This window comes from Amphiura filiformis, unplaced genomic scaffold, assembly GCF_039555335.1.
Source record: "Amphiura filiformis unplaced genomic scaffold, Afil_fr2py scaffold_74, whole genome shotgun sequence".
Classification (NCBI taxonomy): Eukaryota; Metazoa; Echinodermata; class Ophiuroidea; order Amphilepidida; family Amphiuridae; genus Amphiura; species Amphiura filiformis.
Genome location: NW_027305538.1, coordinates 135,868 through 156,462, shown reverse-complemented (window position 1 = coordinate 156,462; position 20,595 = coordinate 135,868). Strand labels below are relative to the sequence as shown.

Sequence of the window (20,595 nt, the reverse complement as noted above, 5' to 3'; positions counted from 1 at the left end):
GTGGTAGTACGATAAATCCTCACGTTTTTCAACAACTACGCATGGTGATTTTGTTCGAGATAAACCGTGCGACTCAGGCTATGCATACAATTTGAGATTTTGAGAGCCGGCCACACTGTTTCTATTCTATGTTTTACGATTTTCGCATGATCAGTATATGGCTGGCCGTAACCGCCTGGCGTGGAGCTGCTCGCGTAGCTTACTTTTTCGCCGGAGCTAAATTGACCAATCATGTTAGATCTTTTCATTACGCGGAGCCAGTTGATGCATCATCGTTCCAGAGAGAGAAAACTCTTGCCAAAATTAATGTTTACTATGTGGATTTTAAATGAATCGAATGTAAATAAACCAAAAACAGTTGTACAGGATCAATACCATTGTTTGATTAGTGTATAGTCAATGTTACCTTGCATGCATGTGCCATGTGTGTGGCGTGTTTGTTTGTTTGTCTACTGTGTCAGGCCAGGATCACTGACACCCACGGTACTGATACTGTCATACTATCACGGTGATCATATTGTTGAATGTTGTTGACTTTAAAATAATCATGATGCAGTCATGTCTACAGTAGAATTCACCACGACCTTTGAAGGACTTAAACCCCATTAAAAGCTATTAAACCAAGATAACACTCAATGAAAACAGCTCAACTATGTTACATCAGATCTTCTCTGGTTAAATACACACTGCACTTGTGTCTGTTTTACCTGTGCAATGAACAATGAGCTGGTATTATAGTTTCAGTTGGGTGAATGATTATAAATGACATAAAGGTAACAATACTGTTTTGTTTACTGAAATGAGACAATAGTCTGCTTATTGTTAACCAGCGTTCTTGAAAATGAGAAGCATAATGGTTTGCAGACTTAACACGGTTTAGAAATAATTTGTTCATATTTTTTGGTGTTATCTGTCGTTTACATATCCTTCCTAAAACACAAAAGTACCAATATTTCCAAACACCTAAATTAGCTAAAAATTTAGGAAATGTTACAAAACTATATTTTCTAGAATTTCAGAGAATACTTTAAATATTGACTGGTTATTTTTTACACAGTGACGTCATATAGGCAATGGCATAATACTTCTAACATACACTAGGTCACGCGTCAATGGTGGCGCGCGAGTATTGTGTATAGGAAAAGCGGGCAGTACCGTAACTACAGTATGTATGGCTTACTACTAGTATATAAAGTAAATCCGAACTGGTTTGCTGAAGGTCGAATTCCGCTTGAGCCACGCCGGCGCATAAGATGTACAAATCAGCTCGGCGATACACTGCAGATCGCAGAATTGTGTGCATGGTTTACCACCACTCTGCCTAGCTATATAGTTGTGTACAATACTGTATGAGTTTCTTGTGAGTGCATGTCCATCTTAATAATAAGTCGGTTCGTACTTTTCATAAATTACTTTTTGAATCATAACTATCGTGACCGAGGATATCTTGCAACCACGTGAAGCTCGTCTGGCAAATTCTTAATGACTAAATTAAGCTTCACGTAATGAGTAAGTCGTACTTGATTGGTCAGTTTTACCTCCGAGTAATGAAAAACTCTAACATGATTGGTCAATTTGGCTCCACGGAACAAAAAGTCAGCTACGCGTAGCAGCTCCACGTTGTGGCGGTTGCGGCCTACCATATCAGTATCCTATATGATATTTCTATTGTAAGAAAATTTTATTTGTTGTCACGTAAATCACAGGTTTCGTTTAAATGTACTAACTGGAAATTAAATGTACTAATTAGTGAGGACCGGTATTTTGCTGTGGATATGTTTAACTGCAATTTGCGGGTAAAAATTTGAAATCCTGAGTAAAAATTTTGATAATATTTAACTCTTTGAGAAAATTATTTTATAAAGGAATGCTGGTAAAACCAGGTGCAATACAATGTACATTATTGACACACTATCACGCTCTTTATCTTCGTCAATAATAGAATAATCGATTTCAATCGAATTGAATGCATGAGTTTGTAGTTGACTACTGAGCGACCTAAGCGATCGACTCCTTTTCTTGCGTTCAGTGAAATACCACTCGCCTGTCGCTCACTACCACTCGCCCGTCGCTCACCAACGGAGTATTAAATTTATATTTATCGTATAGGACGTCGACGGTGTGCGCTGTTCCCAATTCTCGGACACAGCATGCATCTAAAAGCAACAAGTGCATCCCACAGGCATATATAAATGATGATGTAAACTATGCACGACTAGAAAAAAAATAACCAATAAAACTATGCGATGTTGTTACTAAGCAGCTGGTCGCTAAGGTCAAACTTTTGATCCTACAAAGTATGCATACGCTTTGACATGACACCAGCTAAATCTGTCTTATCTCAAGTTAAGAGTAACACCATGTTGGATTTCACAGTGGCAGATTCAAATAACACATGCTAACATAATCCTGCAGGGCATGCATATACACATGCGTAGAAACACGATTTGTTCGTACCCTGGCGACAAAACCGCATAAACCCATTGGTTTGATCTGCCACTGGAAAATCCAACATGGCATTACTCTCAACTTGAGATGAAACAAAACTATACATACACCTGTGCCCAAGAATTAAATATAGGGACACTTTTGAGGAGTTTGGTAGGTGCTGAGATTCTTGAATAAAGGTCATAGATATTCATAAATTAAAGTTGCAGCACTTATCAAATACCTATGCTTCCTTGGCCAAAACAATGCAACTGTGTTATAATTCATGGTACATCTGTAGGTCTTGTTGGACCATTGGACTGTATTCAACATTGAAGTGGTTACGTAATTCTCTTGGTTACCGTATCACACTATTTTGGTATGCCTATAGCTACGAGTGCCATATACTTTGTGTGCTGATTGTGGTTTATTACTCAAGCATGTGATCCTGTTGAAATCGTAACATTACATAACTTCGATACTGAATTCATAAAATAGGTTTCCTTATTCTCTGACGTAGGCAAAGAAGAACTTTCCTACAGCAAGGAAGAACTTGCTTACAGAATAAAACTTCTCCACCTTGATATATAGATTCGTTTTCAAGTCTATCAATGCTTATAAAAGTCACACCTTTTGGGGCTTCCTTGAGAGAGTGATGTCAGTACTTACTCACAGTTACTTTTTGTGTGTACAGATGTACTGCCTTTTATCTCACCGTGTAAATCACGCCAGTTCTTTGAGTCAATATAATATAATACTAATTGGACTGGAGCACGCACTGACACCACTCTCTCGAGGAAGCCACAGACTATAGGAACTTGTCTAAGAAAGGAATAATTCTCTTTCATGTCCGTAAATAAATTCATCAGGTTTGCAGAAATTCAGAATACAAATTTAGTTTGTTTTCAAACCAATTAAATACTGTTTTTCACTGACCTGACAGTTTCGAGTGTCTTGGGCGACACTCTTCTTCAGATCGAGTGAACTATGTCCACACACCTCCGACGAATTTTGGCCTGTAGAGCCTGACATCTATGACCCAATCATCTCAGCGAGTAGTGCGCCCTCTACGGGCCGAAATTTGTCGGAGGTGTGTGGACACTCTGAAGAAGAGTGTCGCCCAAGACACTCGAAACTGTCAGGTCAGTGAAAAACAGTATTTAATTGGTTTTGAAAAACAAACTTTGTATTCTGAATTCTCTTTCATGTTTGGAAAAACCACATTTTTAGTCCAGAGCTTAAAAAATTAGTTCCTTTCACTAATATCAGCCATTGCACATTTAGGCCTATTTGTCAATAAGTGTTTTGAGTTATGATGAACTATTTTATACATATTTATATACAGAATCTTGGTCAATATCATGACAGTTTTCAAAATAATGTAGCTGATTGACACAATTACTATATTAATTACAAGTCATATATCAGGGCTGTCAACTTTTTGGAATTGCCTGGCGTGAGACAGAATCGTAGCGGGATTTACCGACTCCAATGTTCATTTTGACCGATGATTATTTGAGACACAGCGCTCGAGAATGTGGAAAGCGGGGGTGGGGGTGGGGGGGTAGGAACAACAAATTACTCATGTTGATGCGTGAGATTTTACTCATTTTACAGCTTTTTACACCTTGGCATGAGACCGTGAGAAAGTGACCCAATGCGTGAGACTCACGGCCAATGCGTGAGAGTTGACAGCCCTGTCATATATAATAGTGAATAAAAAATTACAAATTGGACGGAAAAAACAAGCTGGATGGAATAAGACACAGTGGAGATGATTTTCACCGATTCAAAACCTTGTGGCAAATGCCATTTGCGATCAATTAAAAATTGGGCAAATTTATTTTGAATCATCATAGAAAATCACAAAGCTAAAGGAAGGTGGCTGGATATATTTGGAAAACTTCTGTACAACATAAAATGTCATCCCTTCAAGCATTCATGCAAAAATAACACATATTTCTTTTTAATGTGACTACTGATAGTTAGGCCACCTTGATAAAATAGTCTTACAGCTCCCATGCGCATTAGTAAAATCGCCTGCTTTTTGCGCATTATTCCCGCTGGATTGAGTAAATTTCAGGGTTTTTTCCCGCTGTTTTATTTTTTCTTCCAAATCCACCACAAAGTAGCCTAAATTGTAAATCTCAATAACATTCTTCATTTTGACTATAGTGAAACCTTGACAGATGAAAAGGTGGTCTATATTCTTATCAAACAGTTTGTCCCACAGGTAAAAAAAACAGCACTACATAGAACGCATTCTGCATTAGGTTTTCAGAAGCTTTAAGTCAAAGTTTTAAATTAAGATGGTCTTATCAGAGTGTTTGATATCATTGATATCAAATGAAAGATCCTATTTTTCTCTTCAACATATGCTAATGAGAAAATAGGATCTTTCATTTGATATCAAAATCTCATTAAGTTTGAAGTGTGTTGATGGTACCACACGGTTACACACCTCTAACCAATAACTTTTTGTTGGGTTTGATAATATCACAGGGTACATATCAGTATCTGGAACAGACAGTTTTGTCATAAATTTTTCTTTAGGTCATATTTCATAGAGTAGCCCTGTGGCTGGAATAAACCATAGCATACCTACCAACATACTGTAATGTAGGGCCATTGAACTTGCTTTCTCCCTAATGTTTATTTAGGTAATAATTGGCAAAAACATGAGACTCGTAACATCATGTATTGATTGGGAACAGCACTTACGCTTGTATAATGCGTGACTGGCCCAAGATTACATGAAGTTAGGTTAGCCAAAGTTGGCACTTTATTGATGTGCGCAGTGACAAACACCAAATAATTTCTGCCAATTGCAAGCTGAACAAACTTTAGGATTGCCATTTCTCTAAAACTACCTGTACTTTCATACAGTTTACGGCTTGTCGCTCTTTTGGTATATGGTGTTGGTTTAAGCTTAGTAGTGTTCACTTTTCACAATTGGAGTCTCTGTCGATGTGAGCTCTCAGCATATCAAAGGTCAGCCATAAATCAAGTGCTAATAGCTTTGTTGAGTTAAAGTTTTATATCCCTTCCTATTTCACTTGTTAATGGTACGTACTAAGTATTTTAGGTATTCACAGTTGGTGATTCTGTCACAGCCCTCAGCATATCAGGTGTCACTGGCCATACATCAGGTGCTGCCAGCTTTGCTTCAGCTTCTGCCTCAGATAGCTTATCTGGATGATGAAGAGGCGCGTGGTGTCCGATTACTCTCAGAAGTTTCAGTTCAACAGGTCCGAGATTGAGGTATTCCTGTATTGAAGCAACACATGAAAGCATCCGAGTAAGTCACTGGCATTACTTGTTTACCGATTCAATGATATTCTAACTTTTTTTAGATCATGTTTATTATTGGCATCAATATGAAATGAGAGAAGAATGAAAGCTAGGTTTAATATTAAGCTGATGGAATACTGTAAAACCTTGTCTACAAGCATATAGCATGCTTTTGAGAAAGCTAAATTAATCCGGGCACCATCCATCAACAAAATTATAACATTATGGAGTTTGAGCAAATAAATTACCGATACAAACATATACAAGTACTATTGTAAAACCAATCTATTGTATTGGCATATTTATGGCTGGTTTGTATTAATTTAGCTTTAATCAAAAACGTTCTACATATATGCTTATAGACGAGGTTTTATGGTATTTGCACTCAAGTCATGGTTTAACACAGATGACAGGGAGAGCATGGCTCAGTGTTGGAGGTCTCGGGTTTGATTCCCAAAGATGGGCAAATACAAAAATGTATTGGCAACATTTGTATATTAAATTCAGACTTCCGCTCTCCCCATGGTGCATTTAGAGTTGGGGTATATGAACCGTAAGAGGAATTCCATCTTTCAGAGAGTACATGTTAAGAGCCATACCTGAACATATAACTCAGTCAGTTTCAAGGTGTTAACCCACCTCAGTGTTCAAATAGACCCAAACAAACAGTTGTCAAGCCCCAATCACAAATCAAATCAAATGTCTTTGATATGTATCAATTTGAGTTACAAACCTAAGATTAGATGGCTCATCAAGTAACAATAGTCTTTTCCAGTTGCAATCCATACACCCATATGAAAGACATTACCTGCCACACAGGGAGTGTGAATTTTATGGGGTTCTAAATGGGTGATTCCATTTAAACTCTACATCCCTGTGTTGGAGATTAAGGTCATGTCTTCCTTAGGGGGTTGTGTGGATTTCATCTTGAATATTCCAATGCTGCTGGCTTGACCACATTTTCTCATGTCTTGAAACACATTGCTTGAAACTACAGTGATAATTTAAAATGGATGAACACAATATGCCATTTTTGATGCAAGTATAATTACATGCATGTGCTGCATCCAATACGCGTCTAGTAACCTCCCTGTGGGGGTGTTATCATTGTTGAGGGGCGGGAACATAGGTGTTTATCACACTGTATTCATTTTCACTGTATCTTCATCATTAATAATACCATAACCATGCAGGTAGAAGCCCACCTTCGTATAAGCCCACCCTCTATTTTTCAAAACATTTTGGGAACATGGGTGCACTCGGGTATAAGCCCAGTTGTAATTTTGACTTAAATCAAATCATTGCTTTTTTCTCACATACAAAGAATATCAGTTGATAATTAACATTCCATACTTACAATTAAAAAACATTGACATAGATGGGGATGATTGTTCTTATTTTAAAATTCAAATACTAGCCCCTCCCCGGTTATAAGCCCACCCCCTCATTTTTGAAGTAAATTCTGCCATCTAGGTGGGTGGGCTTATACCCGAGTAGTTACAGTAATACCCAGTATTTCTACACTGTTGAAATGTATTTGGGGATAATTCTTTTACATGATAACATTTAAACATTTTCCTTGAAATTGCTTTCATACAAAACATGGTAATACTTGGCACAGAATGGTATGACTCAAGGTGGAAGTGACAGAAAACCACATGGCTTACTTTTGAATCTACTTACCCCAAAATTTTCATCATCATATTGCAAATAGTGATCAAGATCCTCATCTTCATCTTCTCCTCCCCAAGCTCCATCCTCTTCTTCCTCCTCGTCATCATCATCATCATCATCATCAGCCAGAGGTTGGAGAGCAAAAACTCGCTCCTCAACTGCACGCTGAGTAGCACTTGCAGGTCTGGGTTTCCGTGTGACAACTGTGATAAATGAAAAATAATTATTTGAAAATATGATTGGATATAAATTTGTATTACCCAAAGAGGTTAGACTAGGATAGCTCAGACACTATAGCACCCCCCATTTGTAATGTGATCAGCAACATTGGATTGTCATGCATGGCTAAAATCACATAATAGATGGAAGAGTGGTTTGTCCAAAACTCACTCAGTCGACTTTTGGTCAAAATCAAACCTTGCACAGCACTAGCAGTAATTATTGATAGCACTAGTTAATATTGACATAAACTATCACATTTTTTCAAAACTCACTCAGTCCACTATCCCCAGTCCAGGAAATTTAAGCTATTTTTCTTGCTTAAATTTACGCATTTTCTTTTATTTTCAGCCCAGTTTGAGCTATTTTACCCCAATTTCACACTGTTTTTCAGATTTTGTGAGCATTTATCACCAAGGTCAGTTTTAGGTCTGTTACTTTTCCAAAACTCATACATTAAAATCAAAGCTTGCTGGGACACTGGTTCAATCATCTGGAGATACACTATTTCCCTCCCCAAAGGTTGTTTGTCAATAACCCTTAATCCGATAAATAATCCTTTACAATAAGTACATCAATAAACCTTTTAGTATCGGGATCGGTATACCTTTGGGTGCTTCAATAGCTGGTCTTTCTTCAAAATCAAGCTTAGCTAAATCCGATTCCAATAGGCCCCTGTCATCCTCCTCAAGATTATCATTATCTCCAAATTGATTCAGGTAGAAATTCCTGGAAATAATATTAATTAAAAGTAACTATTTCAGATTGTAACTAGTGATGTGGTCGGCACCGTTTTTTATTGTCGACATGTCGATATAATTCGTATACCGACGTCGACAGTGTGTCGACATAAAAAAATTCTAAAAAAAAAAAAAAAAAAAAAATTTTTTTTAATTTTCAAAAAATATTTCTGGCCAGAAAATCAAGTTATAGGCCCAAACTGACTTGTTATTCAAGGTTGGAAACCAGAGAAATACTGCTACTCAAAAAAAAAAAAATGCCAATTTTTTTTTACAAAGTTGGAAAAAGTTGTACATTTGAATTACTTTTGTTTCTAAAAAAACTAAAAAAAAAAAAAAAAAAAAAAAAAAAAAAAATTTTTTGTCGACATGATTTTTTGATGTCGACATGTCGGCATACGTGCCGACGTCGACATTATGTCGACATAAGGCATGTCGACCACATCACTAATTGTAACTCGTATTATTCATTACAATAGAACAAGCAGTATAAAGCATATTGAATTGTAGAATGTTGGATTTTGCAAGTGACAAATTTCAATTGTATGTCCCAACCTAATCGGGGTATGCACCTGTAGAAGGGGATTTGTCCGACGCTGGTGGCGCAGCTGCGTTAAAGGTCCGTGATCCGATCGACAGCATCATCCCCCCGATTTTCTCATTGTTGATGAGTTTTTGGTATCATTTAATAGATTATATTTTTCTCATTACCATCCTGAAATTTGACGATCCAATTTGATGTATTTTCGGAGAAATCAAGAAACAAACAGGCTATACTGGTAACCACCTTCGACATTCTGGGTAGGAAAAATGATTCCGTGAATAAGAGCCGTTTTACTCGCATGCCAATTTGCACGAACGGAAATAGGTCCGAAAAAATGAGGGCGCTATAATAATAAACGCTTAAAACTAAAATAAAGAAATACATAAGGGATGAAATAAATACAAAACAAGACCTTATCTTGTTAAGTATGATACGAGGAATATGAAAAAAATATGAGAAAAATGTCCCCCTATCAAATTAATTAATTAATTAATTAATTAATTAGAAATATTATAAAAAAACACACTTTTTTCATTAAAACAAACCCTAAAATAAAAGATAAGTGTAAAATGTACGTGATGATAATATACAAAATTAAAAGGAAATGTATCAGGGTCAAATTAAAATAAAAAGAATGAGATATTTTGTCACAAGAATGATGGGCGTAGTGGTATGGCGAAGCACTCGACGGGAGTGTTGTTTCTGGATGCCGGACCACAATGCAATTCATGTATACCATCGTATTGGCTTGCTAATTGTGCTAATTATTCACTTTTACGCTGAAAATGTTCTCGTTTTCTCCCATAGATGCATAAAGGGGACAATATTTGAAATTGTATGTAAGTTTGAAGAAAATCCATATCCTAAACTGATAGGGTTACCCCCCTTTAAGGCACCAATTGGCACTGCAAAATCCAACATGGCATTATTCTCAACTTGAGACAAGACACACTATAGTTTAGTCTTGGACTTTGTGGCATTCACATCAACAAGGTACTTTTCCTTACTTGCCTCTGTTCAGGCAAATACATCCAGAGGGGGCAAACTCTTATCTTCATGCTTGAGTGTATATTACATGCAGAAACTTAACAAGTATGCACTTTAAGTTAACCCCAAGAGAACTACCTGCCGATTAGCCAAAAAGAAGTTTTCATTATCAATTGGACCAATCAGCAACGTTGTTAGAATAATTTCACCACGCAAAAATATTGGGGTGAATTATTTGCAAAGCTCTATTCTGATTGGTGATTAAAATGAAGATATCATGCAAATTGACCAATCAGAGGCAATGTTTTAAAAATCGGCAGGTTGTGCTCAGAGGGGTAAGGTTTGCCAGGCACATGATGAAATAATCTGGAAGTACACTGTCTTGCACTCCATGAGCAACATACAAAACTGGTGGAGTCAAAACTTTGCTTCTCACCTTGATATTTTCAGGTCTTCTATGCGACAATCAAAGAGTGTACTCATCAACTCCAGATTCTGCCTCTCTAGTTCCTCTACATCCAATGCGAGTTGCTTGGTCTCAACCCTGTGAAGCTCAGCCTGTACAAAGACAGTGGCAAAATTTGAATCAAAATTGTAACACTTAAGGTTAGCAACTAAACTGTTGCGATTTGGTAGTTTACAGCATCTTGCAATTGATAGTGAGCTTTGGCAAAAATTGCATTGATCATTTCATAGCGAGCATGTAGAAGAATTCAAATATCACAGATATACTTTTGTAGGTTCTGAGTTCTTGAGTTATGTTGTACAGAGGGCTGAATCAACAACACTTTTGTAAAACGTACATAGCTCATTAACAACAATAAATCAAGCAAGTTTTCAAAGTATATGATTTGTAGAATGAACTTTTGCAAAACATCAAAGTGTTATTTTTTAATAATATATTGATTTACATAATGAGAATCGATTTTTTTTTGCTGCTTCGACCAACAATACTGCATCTACCCTTGATGAAATTGTCATCTTTATGTCTCCCACCACTCTCATGTCACACTTGTTTATCAACTTGCTCAGGTTGAACTAGATGTTATTTCCCAGCTGGTCCATCATTGTTCCAACTGTCCCAGTTCTTGCCCGGTTCAAATTTTCTGTATTTATTCTCAAACTTTACAACTGGACAATAATAGAAGGTTACTGTAAATCTCTCTTACCTCTCTTTTCAACCAATCATTATCCATGACTTCCTGAGTGCTCCACTTGTCCAACTTGGTCATGGCTTTCTGGAAATCAGCAATTGTATATCAATTTTTTTTAAATTTGTTTCAATTTTGAAGAAACCTGTATTTTTTTTTTATATCTGTGTTATTATAAATTGATGGGCCTAGTAAATCCTCAGTATGTAGTATTTTTTATGCAAACAAAGCAATACAACTTTTGTTTTCATGCTTTTGGCAGTGGTTTAAAGTCCTATTACATCATTTAACACATCCTCAAAGTCAAAGATCATTGGCAGGGGTCGATTTAGCCACTGGCTATCTGGCACTGGCCAGTAGTTTTCTTGTCGGGCCAAAATTTCCATCTGGATGGCCCAGTGGACCAGTTGGGATTTTGGCATAATTTATGAATTTATGACATGTTACAAAACTAGAAAGATGATGAAGTCGATAACTATTAAATATTCTGCTACTTGTTATTTTGTAATTTATGAAACATTTTCACCAATTTTCGAAATTTGGCGTAATCGATCGTTATTTGTGCTTTGGTGACAATGACTTTTGTTTACATTTTTTTTTAACCCAAACATAATTGAACGATAGCAGGACCCCTAATATTTAGGTGACTAAAACCCAAACAGCAGTACGCGCTGCGTTAAGACATTTAAAGAGACTTCTTACCTTTAAACAAGCCAAATATAAATTGATCTGCAAAAAAATGCCCAACAAATCTGGGCTAGTGGATTTGCCCAAGGGCCAGCTGGAAACCTTCCCAGCTGGCCCTTGGGCTAATTATTGCGCTTTATGTCTACCCCGCCTGAAGTGGTTTATAATATAAAATCTGATGAAAATGACTGGCCTAAAAATTAAAAAAATATTATGATAGCCAGCAGCCCAAAAGGGTGCAAGATGTTCCACATAAACAGGGGGCAGTTTCTCAATTGTCTATGCCACTGGTGTAAACAATGGGCTATTCCATCTAAAATCCACACTACCCCTGTGGAAGATTTAGCTAAAGTCTTCCACAGAGGGAGGGGTGAGTTTTCAATAGAATAGACAATTGGGTAACTTCCATTTGAAAAACTCACTCCAGTTGTGGAAGATATAAGTACAGTCATAATACAGGGGAGTATGAGTTTCAAAATAATTAACCCTGACCAATTACATTTGAAAAACATACTCCCCCTGTGGAATATATTTTCAAAATCTTGCACAGGGGTAGTGTGAATTTCAACTGGAACAGCCCAATGCAAGTCATCATCATACCTGTGAGGCTATGTGTTTCTGTTCACTAAGTCTGTCTTCAGTTGATGTCTTGATTTTGTCTTTAGCTATATTCAGTGTCCTTTCCAAGTGACCTGTGAGGAAAAACAATTATACAATGTGAAAAACTTTCTCCAGGAACTCAACATTTTGAGGAAGCATGTTTGAGACTTGGGAGAACATAAGCAGGGTCAGAATTTCATTTCACAGTGCGAGAATCAATCTTGATTCTTGCAAAATAAATTTGCGGGACTCGTTTGATTCTTGCAAATCAACTTCTGTGTAAACTATAAAAGTTTGCGAGAATCAACTTTTTATTCACGCAAATTATCAAGCACGAATCACATGGTTTTATTTAAAACCATAAAAAAACAATAAAAACAGTCGTCTCTCAACACACGATATTCAAAATTCCTGTGCCAAAATTTTCTAGTGCAATGAGGTCATGGTTATTTGTGCTCAACTATCGCCAGCCTTCATTGTATTACTGGGACGTCATTACACCAGGCAATTTTGGCACTCGATAATTTTGAATATCACTTGTTGAGACAAAGCTGTTTTTATTTGTTTTTATGATCAATATGAGTTTGTTTAAAATAAAACCATGTGATTCGTGCTTGATAATAATTTTCCTAACATATAAGGCATAATGTTGTGATTGCCGGAGACTTCCTTTAAATGAGGATAATGAGTGATGTCGCATTCGATAGGGTACATCTATATACAAGTTCTTAAAAATAAAAAAATTCAACAGCCCTCAAAAGTCTGGAAATTAGCCTTTTTGAGATATGGCGGACACAATAGGATGGCGCTGCACAAAGTGGGTAAATGCTTTTAAATTTTTACCCAGATTGAATACTGCCCCTATTGACCTTTTCGGTAAATCCCATAAGCCTTTGCGAGTACACCTGAAAACTTGTCATTTGACGTCACGCTGATCTGCCCTGATGCGCACATCGTTTATCGAACATCGTTACTGCGCAGTTCTCAGGTGTACTCGCAAAGGCTTATGGGATTTACCGAAAAGGTCAATTGTGTGCGCCATACTTCGATGCTTTTGACAGAGAATGAAATACCAAAACTATGTCACAAACCTTTCATTTCATCAAAACTAGCCCTCATATCAGTCAATTCCTCATCCAATAGCTTGATATGTGTAGCATGCTCATGGCGACCTGTTTCTTTGTAGGCTTCCCATTTGGCTACAGTGTTTTTCTCATTTGCTATTTCTTTCTCTTTCTTTTTAATCTCAAGTGTCAGAGCTGTAAAAACAATCAGAAGGAAGAAACAACTGAAATGAATGATTGCAACTCAAAATGAATGATTCTGTGTCCTCTCCTGACCCCCCCCCCCCAACTCAACACAAAAATTGACAACCATGCGAGTTGCCAAATAGCGCGGAAAAGGGGTAAGTTTTTTATCAGTAGTGAGGACTGCGAAATTGGGAAAATAGGGGGTATTTAATTTGGACAGTCCACGAAATTTGATAAAAGGGGTACCGTGAAATCAGCAAAAGGGGTACTTGGGAAAATCCGGTAATTTTATGTCAATATTTAGTGTCACTGAAAAGGGGTATTGGAAATTCAAGTCATTGAAACCCACAAAAAAAGGGTTGTTTTGGGCCTAATTTTGTCCTCGATTTTGCATGAAAAAGGGGGTAAACTTGATGAAAAATCATTGCAAAGGGGGTCTTTAAAACATTTGGTAACTCTCATGGTTGCCCACTTTTGTGTTGAGTTGGGGGCCGGTTGTCCTGTACCTACTCATCACTCTGTATTTTCTTACTACATACATGTACATCATCATCTTCACCAACAATCTACTCAATACCGGATTAACGTGTACATTTTGGAGGTAATACCATAGAATTACATATATCAATTCAGAGCTTTTGGTAGCAAATGCAGTATCAAATTGGAGCTAACAAGATGCTGCACACGACCGTGTCAATCAAATTGTCATAACATGAGAAAGTTTCGATTGATGATGGGTTATGTAAGTGAGGAGTTTCCTTTTGTGTTGTGTTTATTATTATATAATTGTTATTTTGGTCCATTTCATGTGACACTTTTAAAAACAAAACAAAAGAGAAAACTAATTAATCTGTTTATTTGCCAATAAATCATAATTATATTCTCTATAGAGGCCATCAGCGTGACGTTATATGCCGCCATCTTTTGGGTACACACTGTGACGGTCGTTCGATCTCCATGCGTGAACAGCAAAATCACCGCATTGATGCGTGATAACAGCTGCGTGGCAAGCTGCGTGGCAAGCTGCGCCCTGCGCATAGTGTCCAACGCATGAACACACAGATCATTTGTACCCACAAGATGGCGAAAGGCTGATGGCCTCTATTCATATGATATGCCTACCTGGGAGGATGTTGGGACATTAACACACACAATGCAATATATGTGACCTACTCCCACAAAATGAGCATAAAGTCATAAATAATTGGTAGTTTTGACACCGCCTGGCTACTGAGTTGATGTTCTTTGTTTAATGCACACATACTTACCATCAATTAATTTATCTTCAACCTGTGCAGCTTCCCATTTCTCCTTGAGTGTAATATCTACCTGCTCCTTATTGACTACATTAGACTGCTCAAGCTCCTTATCACGCTCCTTGGATTGCTTCAACAAGTTGCGGATGTGGAAGAGTTGTTCTTCTTTCAGTCGTTCATTCTAAAGGGAGTATAAAGAATGAGGTTGGGGTATTGGTACCCTTTGATAACTGTATAGAATGCCTTGTTTTCTCATGTTTTATGTTTTTTGAACGTAATGCAATGTTACCTTCACATAATAAGAGATGCAGTTTTGAATCACATTTAATGCACCCACCCATGCAGTGGCATACAAACCAGGGGAGGGGAAAGAAGGAGTCTACCCCTCGAAAGATTGCAACAAAATTGAATACGTTTTGTGATGTTTTCCTTTAGGCCTGTTCCAGTCAAAATTCCACCTTATTTTGTTCAAACTAAGTGTTAAAATTTGCACATCATTGATCCTATAGGCAAAATATCTTATTCTCGATTATGAGAGCATGTACCTTAGCTGCATCAAAGTAAAAAATTTGTTAAAAGATGATTTCAGATGCTATTTATTGTTAGGTTGGGTGAAATCTCTGTAGAGGTCATCCCAACAGCAGTTTTAGTTATTTCCATTCCTGACCAAATCCCTCACAATAATGATATGATTATTAGTATTTTTTTCATATTTCGTATTTTATCCATCCCATTCAGTACTCACTCTTTCTTTGTGTCTAGCATTTGTCTCCTCCAAGCCTTTAATTTCATACATAAAATCTTCAAGAGCTTTTTCTTTAACATTTATTCTGGAAAAGAAAAGAAAAGAAATTAACAAAGCATTTATTTGAGCTATTAGATACATAAAAGTGAGCTGGAGGGGAGTGTGATCTAATGGTATCTGCACTCAAATTTAAAAGAGCATATATCTTAAGTTGTGAGCCGATTGAAATAATTGTTTTGGTTTATTAAAGCTAACGATTCAATGTTTTTGACATACCAAAATATATTTGACCAACTTTTCAGAAATAGGAGAAAACTAGGGCGCAACGAGGGTTTTTATTTGGGACACCCTGTATACTGGCATTTATGGGCGTCAATCGGGGTGGGGGGGGGGGGGGGGGGGGGGGGGCACAATTTCCCATTTTTTGTTCTTTTCAGCCACTTTTTGACAATTCGTCGTCTGTATTCCATAGTGGCATATAGTGGGGCGCCGCGAATAAACAACTTTTCGAGAAAATCAGGTTTGAAGAAATGCCAATTTAAAATCGAGTTGTGTAAATCAGACATTCATAATATTTTGTAAATGATGTGAAATTTCTGTAGTAAACTAAATAGATTTTATTGTTATATATTTTTCAAAAGAAATAAATACATACTATTGCTGGCAAACTGAAAATAAAACTATACATCACTATGGAAAACAAACAAAACACAATACCCTAACCTAATGTTAACCGTACGCCACCTCGGTCGCCGTGTAATCCCTATGGTGTTACTTTTCGTCGTTCGTATTCCATAGTGGCGTATAGGTCCGATACGTGTACGCCACTATGACATACGATGTTTTTCATTTTTGCCGATATTTCATAATTATAAAATGTGTATAAAAAGTGGCGTATGGTCGATACGCCACTATGGAATACAAAAAATGTCACTTTGTAACTATACGCCACATTTAATTAATTAATTACTAATTAATTAGCTAATTATGACTGATGAGACTTAGAAAAAATGAAAGAGAACATCATTAAAAACATATGTGCCAATTTTCAAAAAAATGACCAAAAATCACTATACGCCACTATGGAATAGAGCCGACGAATTCAGGCCTAGTGTCCCCCCCCCCCCCACACATTTCAACCAGGATTGCTGCTAATGCTGGCATTTATGCAAGAAGTTTGTACAATTGAAAAGTTACACAAGAAGTTGCATCTTTGTACAATTGAAATTTAATACAAAACCAAAAATGTATGAATTACTTACTGGTAGGCAATGATTGCTTCTCTGATTGTCATCTGAGGTTCTGCAGGCTTTTTTCCACTCACACTCTTGGCACTCTTCTTGCCACTCTTCTTCCCAGAACCTTTCTTCTTTCCTTTCTTACCCATGATGTATCCTGTGAGATGGAGAATTATCAAAAATAATGCAAACTAATAATTGTAATTTGTTTTCAAATTCTACTGTATTTTCTCACTTTTCTCTGTGGTCTAGACCTCACAATACTCTTTAAATTCTATTTTGGAGGCTACTTTGAAGAAAAATTTAACTTTCAGGGTTTTTTTTTGTGGGAGACTGATAAATACCCCTATTTTTCATTTATTACCCTCAAAATAGTTTCCTTTCAGGGGCTAAGCCTATTCCAAAAGTAGATAGATACAATTTTAATTGGCATTTTACAACCCATTGTTCCAAAATTCATGTTTTAATAGCTATTTTTGACGTAAAACAGGCGACACTGTTTTATGAGCGCATGATGTATGTGCCTTTTGACGGCAATTTATGCTAGTGAATCATGCCTTTTCAAGCGAGTTTGATTTTGCATTTATTCCAGATGGCGAATTTCTCAAAAATGTGATGTATTTTTCCGAGAAAATTCCATATATTTCTCAAATTTTCTGCAACTTTTCACTCATCTGATCATCTTTTCATGTGATGGAACTTCACGGAAGTGATGCTGATTAAATAAAGGTACATTTCTTGCTTTTACGATTATTTTAAAATTATTTTTCGAGACAAAATCTCCCAAGAAAAATGACCATTATCACTTGTTTTCAAAAAGTTGTTTTCACCTTGTTTTTACACCATGGCATTTAGTATTTATTGAAGCCCTGCCCTCCTTCCAATATGGTATATTAAACCTTGACTCCATGACTCCCAAGTGTCTGGCAACTTTTTAACCATGATGCAGAACTAAACCTTGATGTAAAAGTAAAACTTTGGTCTTTATAATAGTGAGGGTGGTCTAAAAGTCAGGATTGCAACAGGTAAATTGTTTCTTGTCTTGTCTTGTAGGTGTACTGTCCCACAAGTCGAAGCATAACTGGACAGGATCGGTGGTAGCGTGATGTGATTTCTGTGTTTACTTGAGGTAGTGCTTGGTGATTGTTGCCTTGAATAGCTTGTTGCTGATTATGTTTGTCGTCTCTTCCGGTAGTGAGTTCCAGAGTCTAGTAGTGAGCGGAATGAATAAGTTCTTGTAAGTTGTAGCAGTCTTTGCTGGTTTGAATGGGGATTTAATTCTTGGCCAAGCTCAAACACTTGGAACGCTAGTGGCTTGCAATAAATACACACACACACACACATAGCATAGGCTAGCACGGTACAGAAGAAAGCATGCACGCGCCTTTATACGCTTAAAAATACCCTACATGGACGCAACAGGTATGTTCTAGCTTGGCCAAGAATTATACCTGTAACACTATCTCAGTACTATTCAGCTAATCACTTCTGATTATCGCGTATTAGGTCACCCGTATTAGGTCGTAGCGTTCAATGCTTTTGCTACGTAGTTTGACTAGCGAATGAGGTGCTGATGTGACGATGACGTGATTCAATTAGCCAATTAGAACCCCAGTTCCTATATACGTAACAAACTGTGCCAAATTGGTAGTCCGCTGAAGTACTGTGCTAAAATTACTGTCTCTGCACTCAGACTGTCTCTGCACTCTGATCGACTCGCAGTGATCAGAATCTTGGTAAAAAATCAATTTACCTCTCACGGAATAAAGTAATTCCTATCGGGGTAACTGGATCGCTGACCAAGATTCAGCTTTCTGCCTCTGATCTAGCTCTGTCACAACACAACACGTAGTAGGTGAAGTATAAAGGCAAACCTCAGTTCACATATTTGCTAGTCAGCCAAATTGGCCCAAACCGGCCCCAGGCCAAACACAATACATATTTTACATAGAAAATTAAAAGAACAGATTTTTCAAGGAAACCTACAATAGGCTACATAAATATGTTGTCTATACTTCACTTCCCAATATGATTTATTTTTGTAATGAGAAAATCGCACATGGAATTTTAGAGGGATTTTGATTCCACATAGAAAAGCTGCTCTATCATGAGACTATGCTGTTTTGTTTTTTAATTGATGCATTAAAAATGTTGGCTGAATATTTTTGATGAAACTTGAAAGTCAATCTTTGTTGACAAGATGTAACTTTGGCACTTTGCTACGGAAAGGGCTATGTCTGACAAAACAGTTTTCAGTTGTGGCTTTCTTTACTTTTTCATTTGACAAATAAAATGCTGCGGTTTGATGGTAAATTTGAATTCACCTGTTATACAGGAATTCAGTCACAGGCTCACAGCAATTATGATTGGCAATCATGCAATGCCAATGCATGTCATCTCATCACACTTCCTTCCTTCAAGTTCAACTTCATTTCAAGTGCATGAGTGCAATTCAATGCTCATCATGAGTGAGAACAGGCGCACTTCATGCATTAATATACAAATATTAACTGTCTATGAGTGTGATGGTCGAAATATAATCACGAGGTGAAAGATGGATTGTTCCATTCCACGAGCCGGAACGGCGAGTGGAATGGAACAATCCATCTTTCAACTCGTGATTATATTGCGACCATCACACTCATAGACCGTTAAGATTTGTTTTATATCACTCGAACATAAATTCTATACTAAAATACTATTTAAGGTCGGAAATACATTTTTTCATCAACATAACACGTTTTGCCGTGATATACTTCACATTTGGGGTCCACCCATATAACTAAATCGGCGAGTCTAAGAGTCTAAGAGTCAGTCAGCGACGGCTTGGCGCAGGCGCACTCTGGCGCAACACGATGATGGTAAAAACTATCACACGGAGAGGCTGATGGTAAAAATGATAAATGGCAACAATATGGCAATCAACCAATGAATTGTCTAGAATTTATGTATGAATGATATAACATTGGCTGACACTGTTCAAAGCTATGTACGTCAGGTTACTGCGCAAAAGTATGAAAGGGCTGTAACACATGATGATTTCTGTGTTTAAGTAAACAAATTAAATAAATATACATTTTTTTATAAGCTTACCTAACCGAGAAAGCTTCGTTCGTTTCCTAGCACCGCGAAGCCATCTTTATTTACAGTGTTGCCAGACAATTCTTCCTATTGGACAAAAAAATCCCTGAAAAAATCCCTAAACCAATCTATACTAATAAAATAATGAGCGGTCTCTGTCTGTGTGTCCGGCTATGCGTTTCGCCGCGCTTCGACGCATCACTCCGATATTTGCGCCATGGGTAGGTGCCGGGAAAAGCATATTGACCGCGTGGTTTTGAAGGTCATCGGAGGTCAAGGTCAAAGGTCAAAATTTCAAACTTTGTCCGATCGGGCCCAAACTTGGTGGGTGGGATCCTTGATACGAGGGGAATATATGCCCAAAATAAAGTCGAGGTCGACCGAGGTCAAAGGTCATTACGGAGGGGTCAAATTTCAAACTTTGCCCGATCGGGCTCAAACTTGGTGGGTCAAAACCTTTGTATGAGGGGAGCATGAAAAACATTATATGGAGGTCATCCGAGGTCAAAGGTCAAAGGTCATGGATTTCAAACTTTGTCCTATCGGGTTCAAACTTGGGTGGTGCAATCCTTGATACGAGGGAATATATGCATAAAACAAAATTGAGGTCAACTGAGGTCAAAGGTCATGTAGGGGCTAAATTTAAACTTTGCCCTATTGGGCTTAAACTTGATAGGTGGAATCCTTCGTATGACTGAGGGGAGC

General features: G+C 37.3%; 1 protein-coding gene across 1 annotated transcript; it reads right to left on the bottom strand.

The window, feature by feature from the left end:
• Positions 1-1,964: 1,964 nt before the first annotated feature.
• On the bottom strand, positions 1,965-19,997 carry LOC140144716 (coiled-coil domain-containing protein 83-like). The gene is made up of 11 exons (XM_072166527.1): positions 19,903-19,997; positions 16,834-16,966; positions 15,572-15,656; positions 14,839-15,007; positions 13,412-13,579; positions 12,321-12,412; positions 11,052-11,120; positions 10,319-10,440; positions 8,219-8,340; positions 7,402-7,595; positions 1,965-5,694 (listed from the first exon to the last, which is right to left on the bottom strand). The coding sequence occupies exons 2-11, from the start codon at positions 16,956-16,958 to the stop codon at positions 5,509-5,511; spliced, it is 1,332 nt and encodes a 443-aa protein (XP_072022628.1). The 5' UTR covers positions 16,959-16,966; positions 19,903-19,997; the 3' UTR covers positions 1,965-5,508.
• Positions 19,998-20,595: the final 598 nt, after the last annotated feature.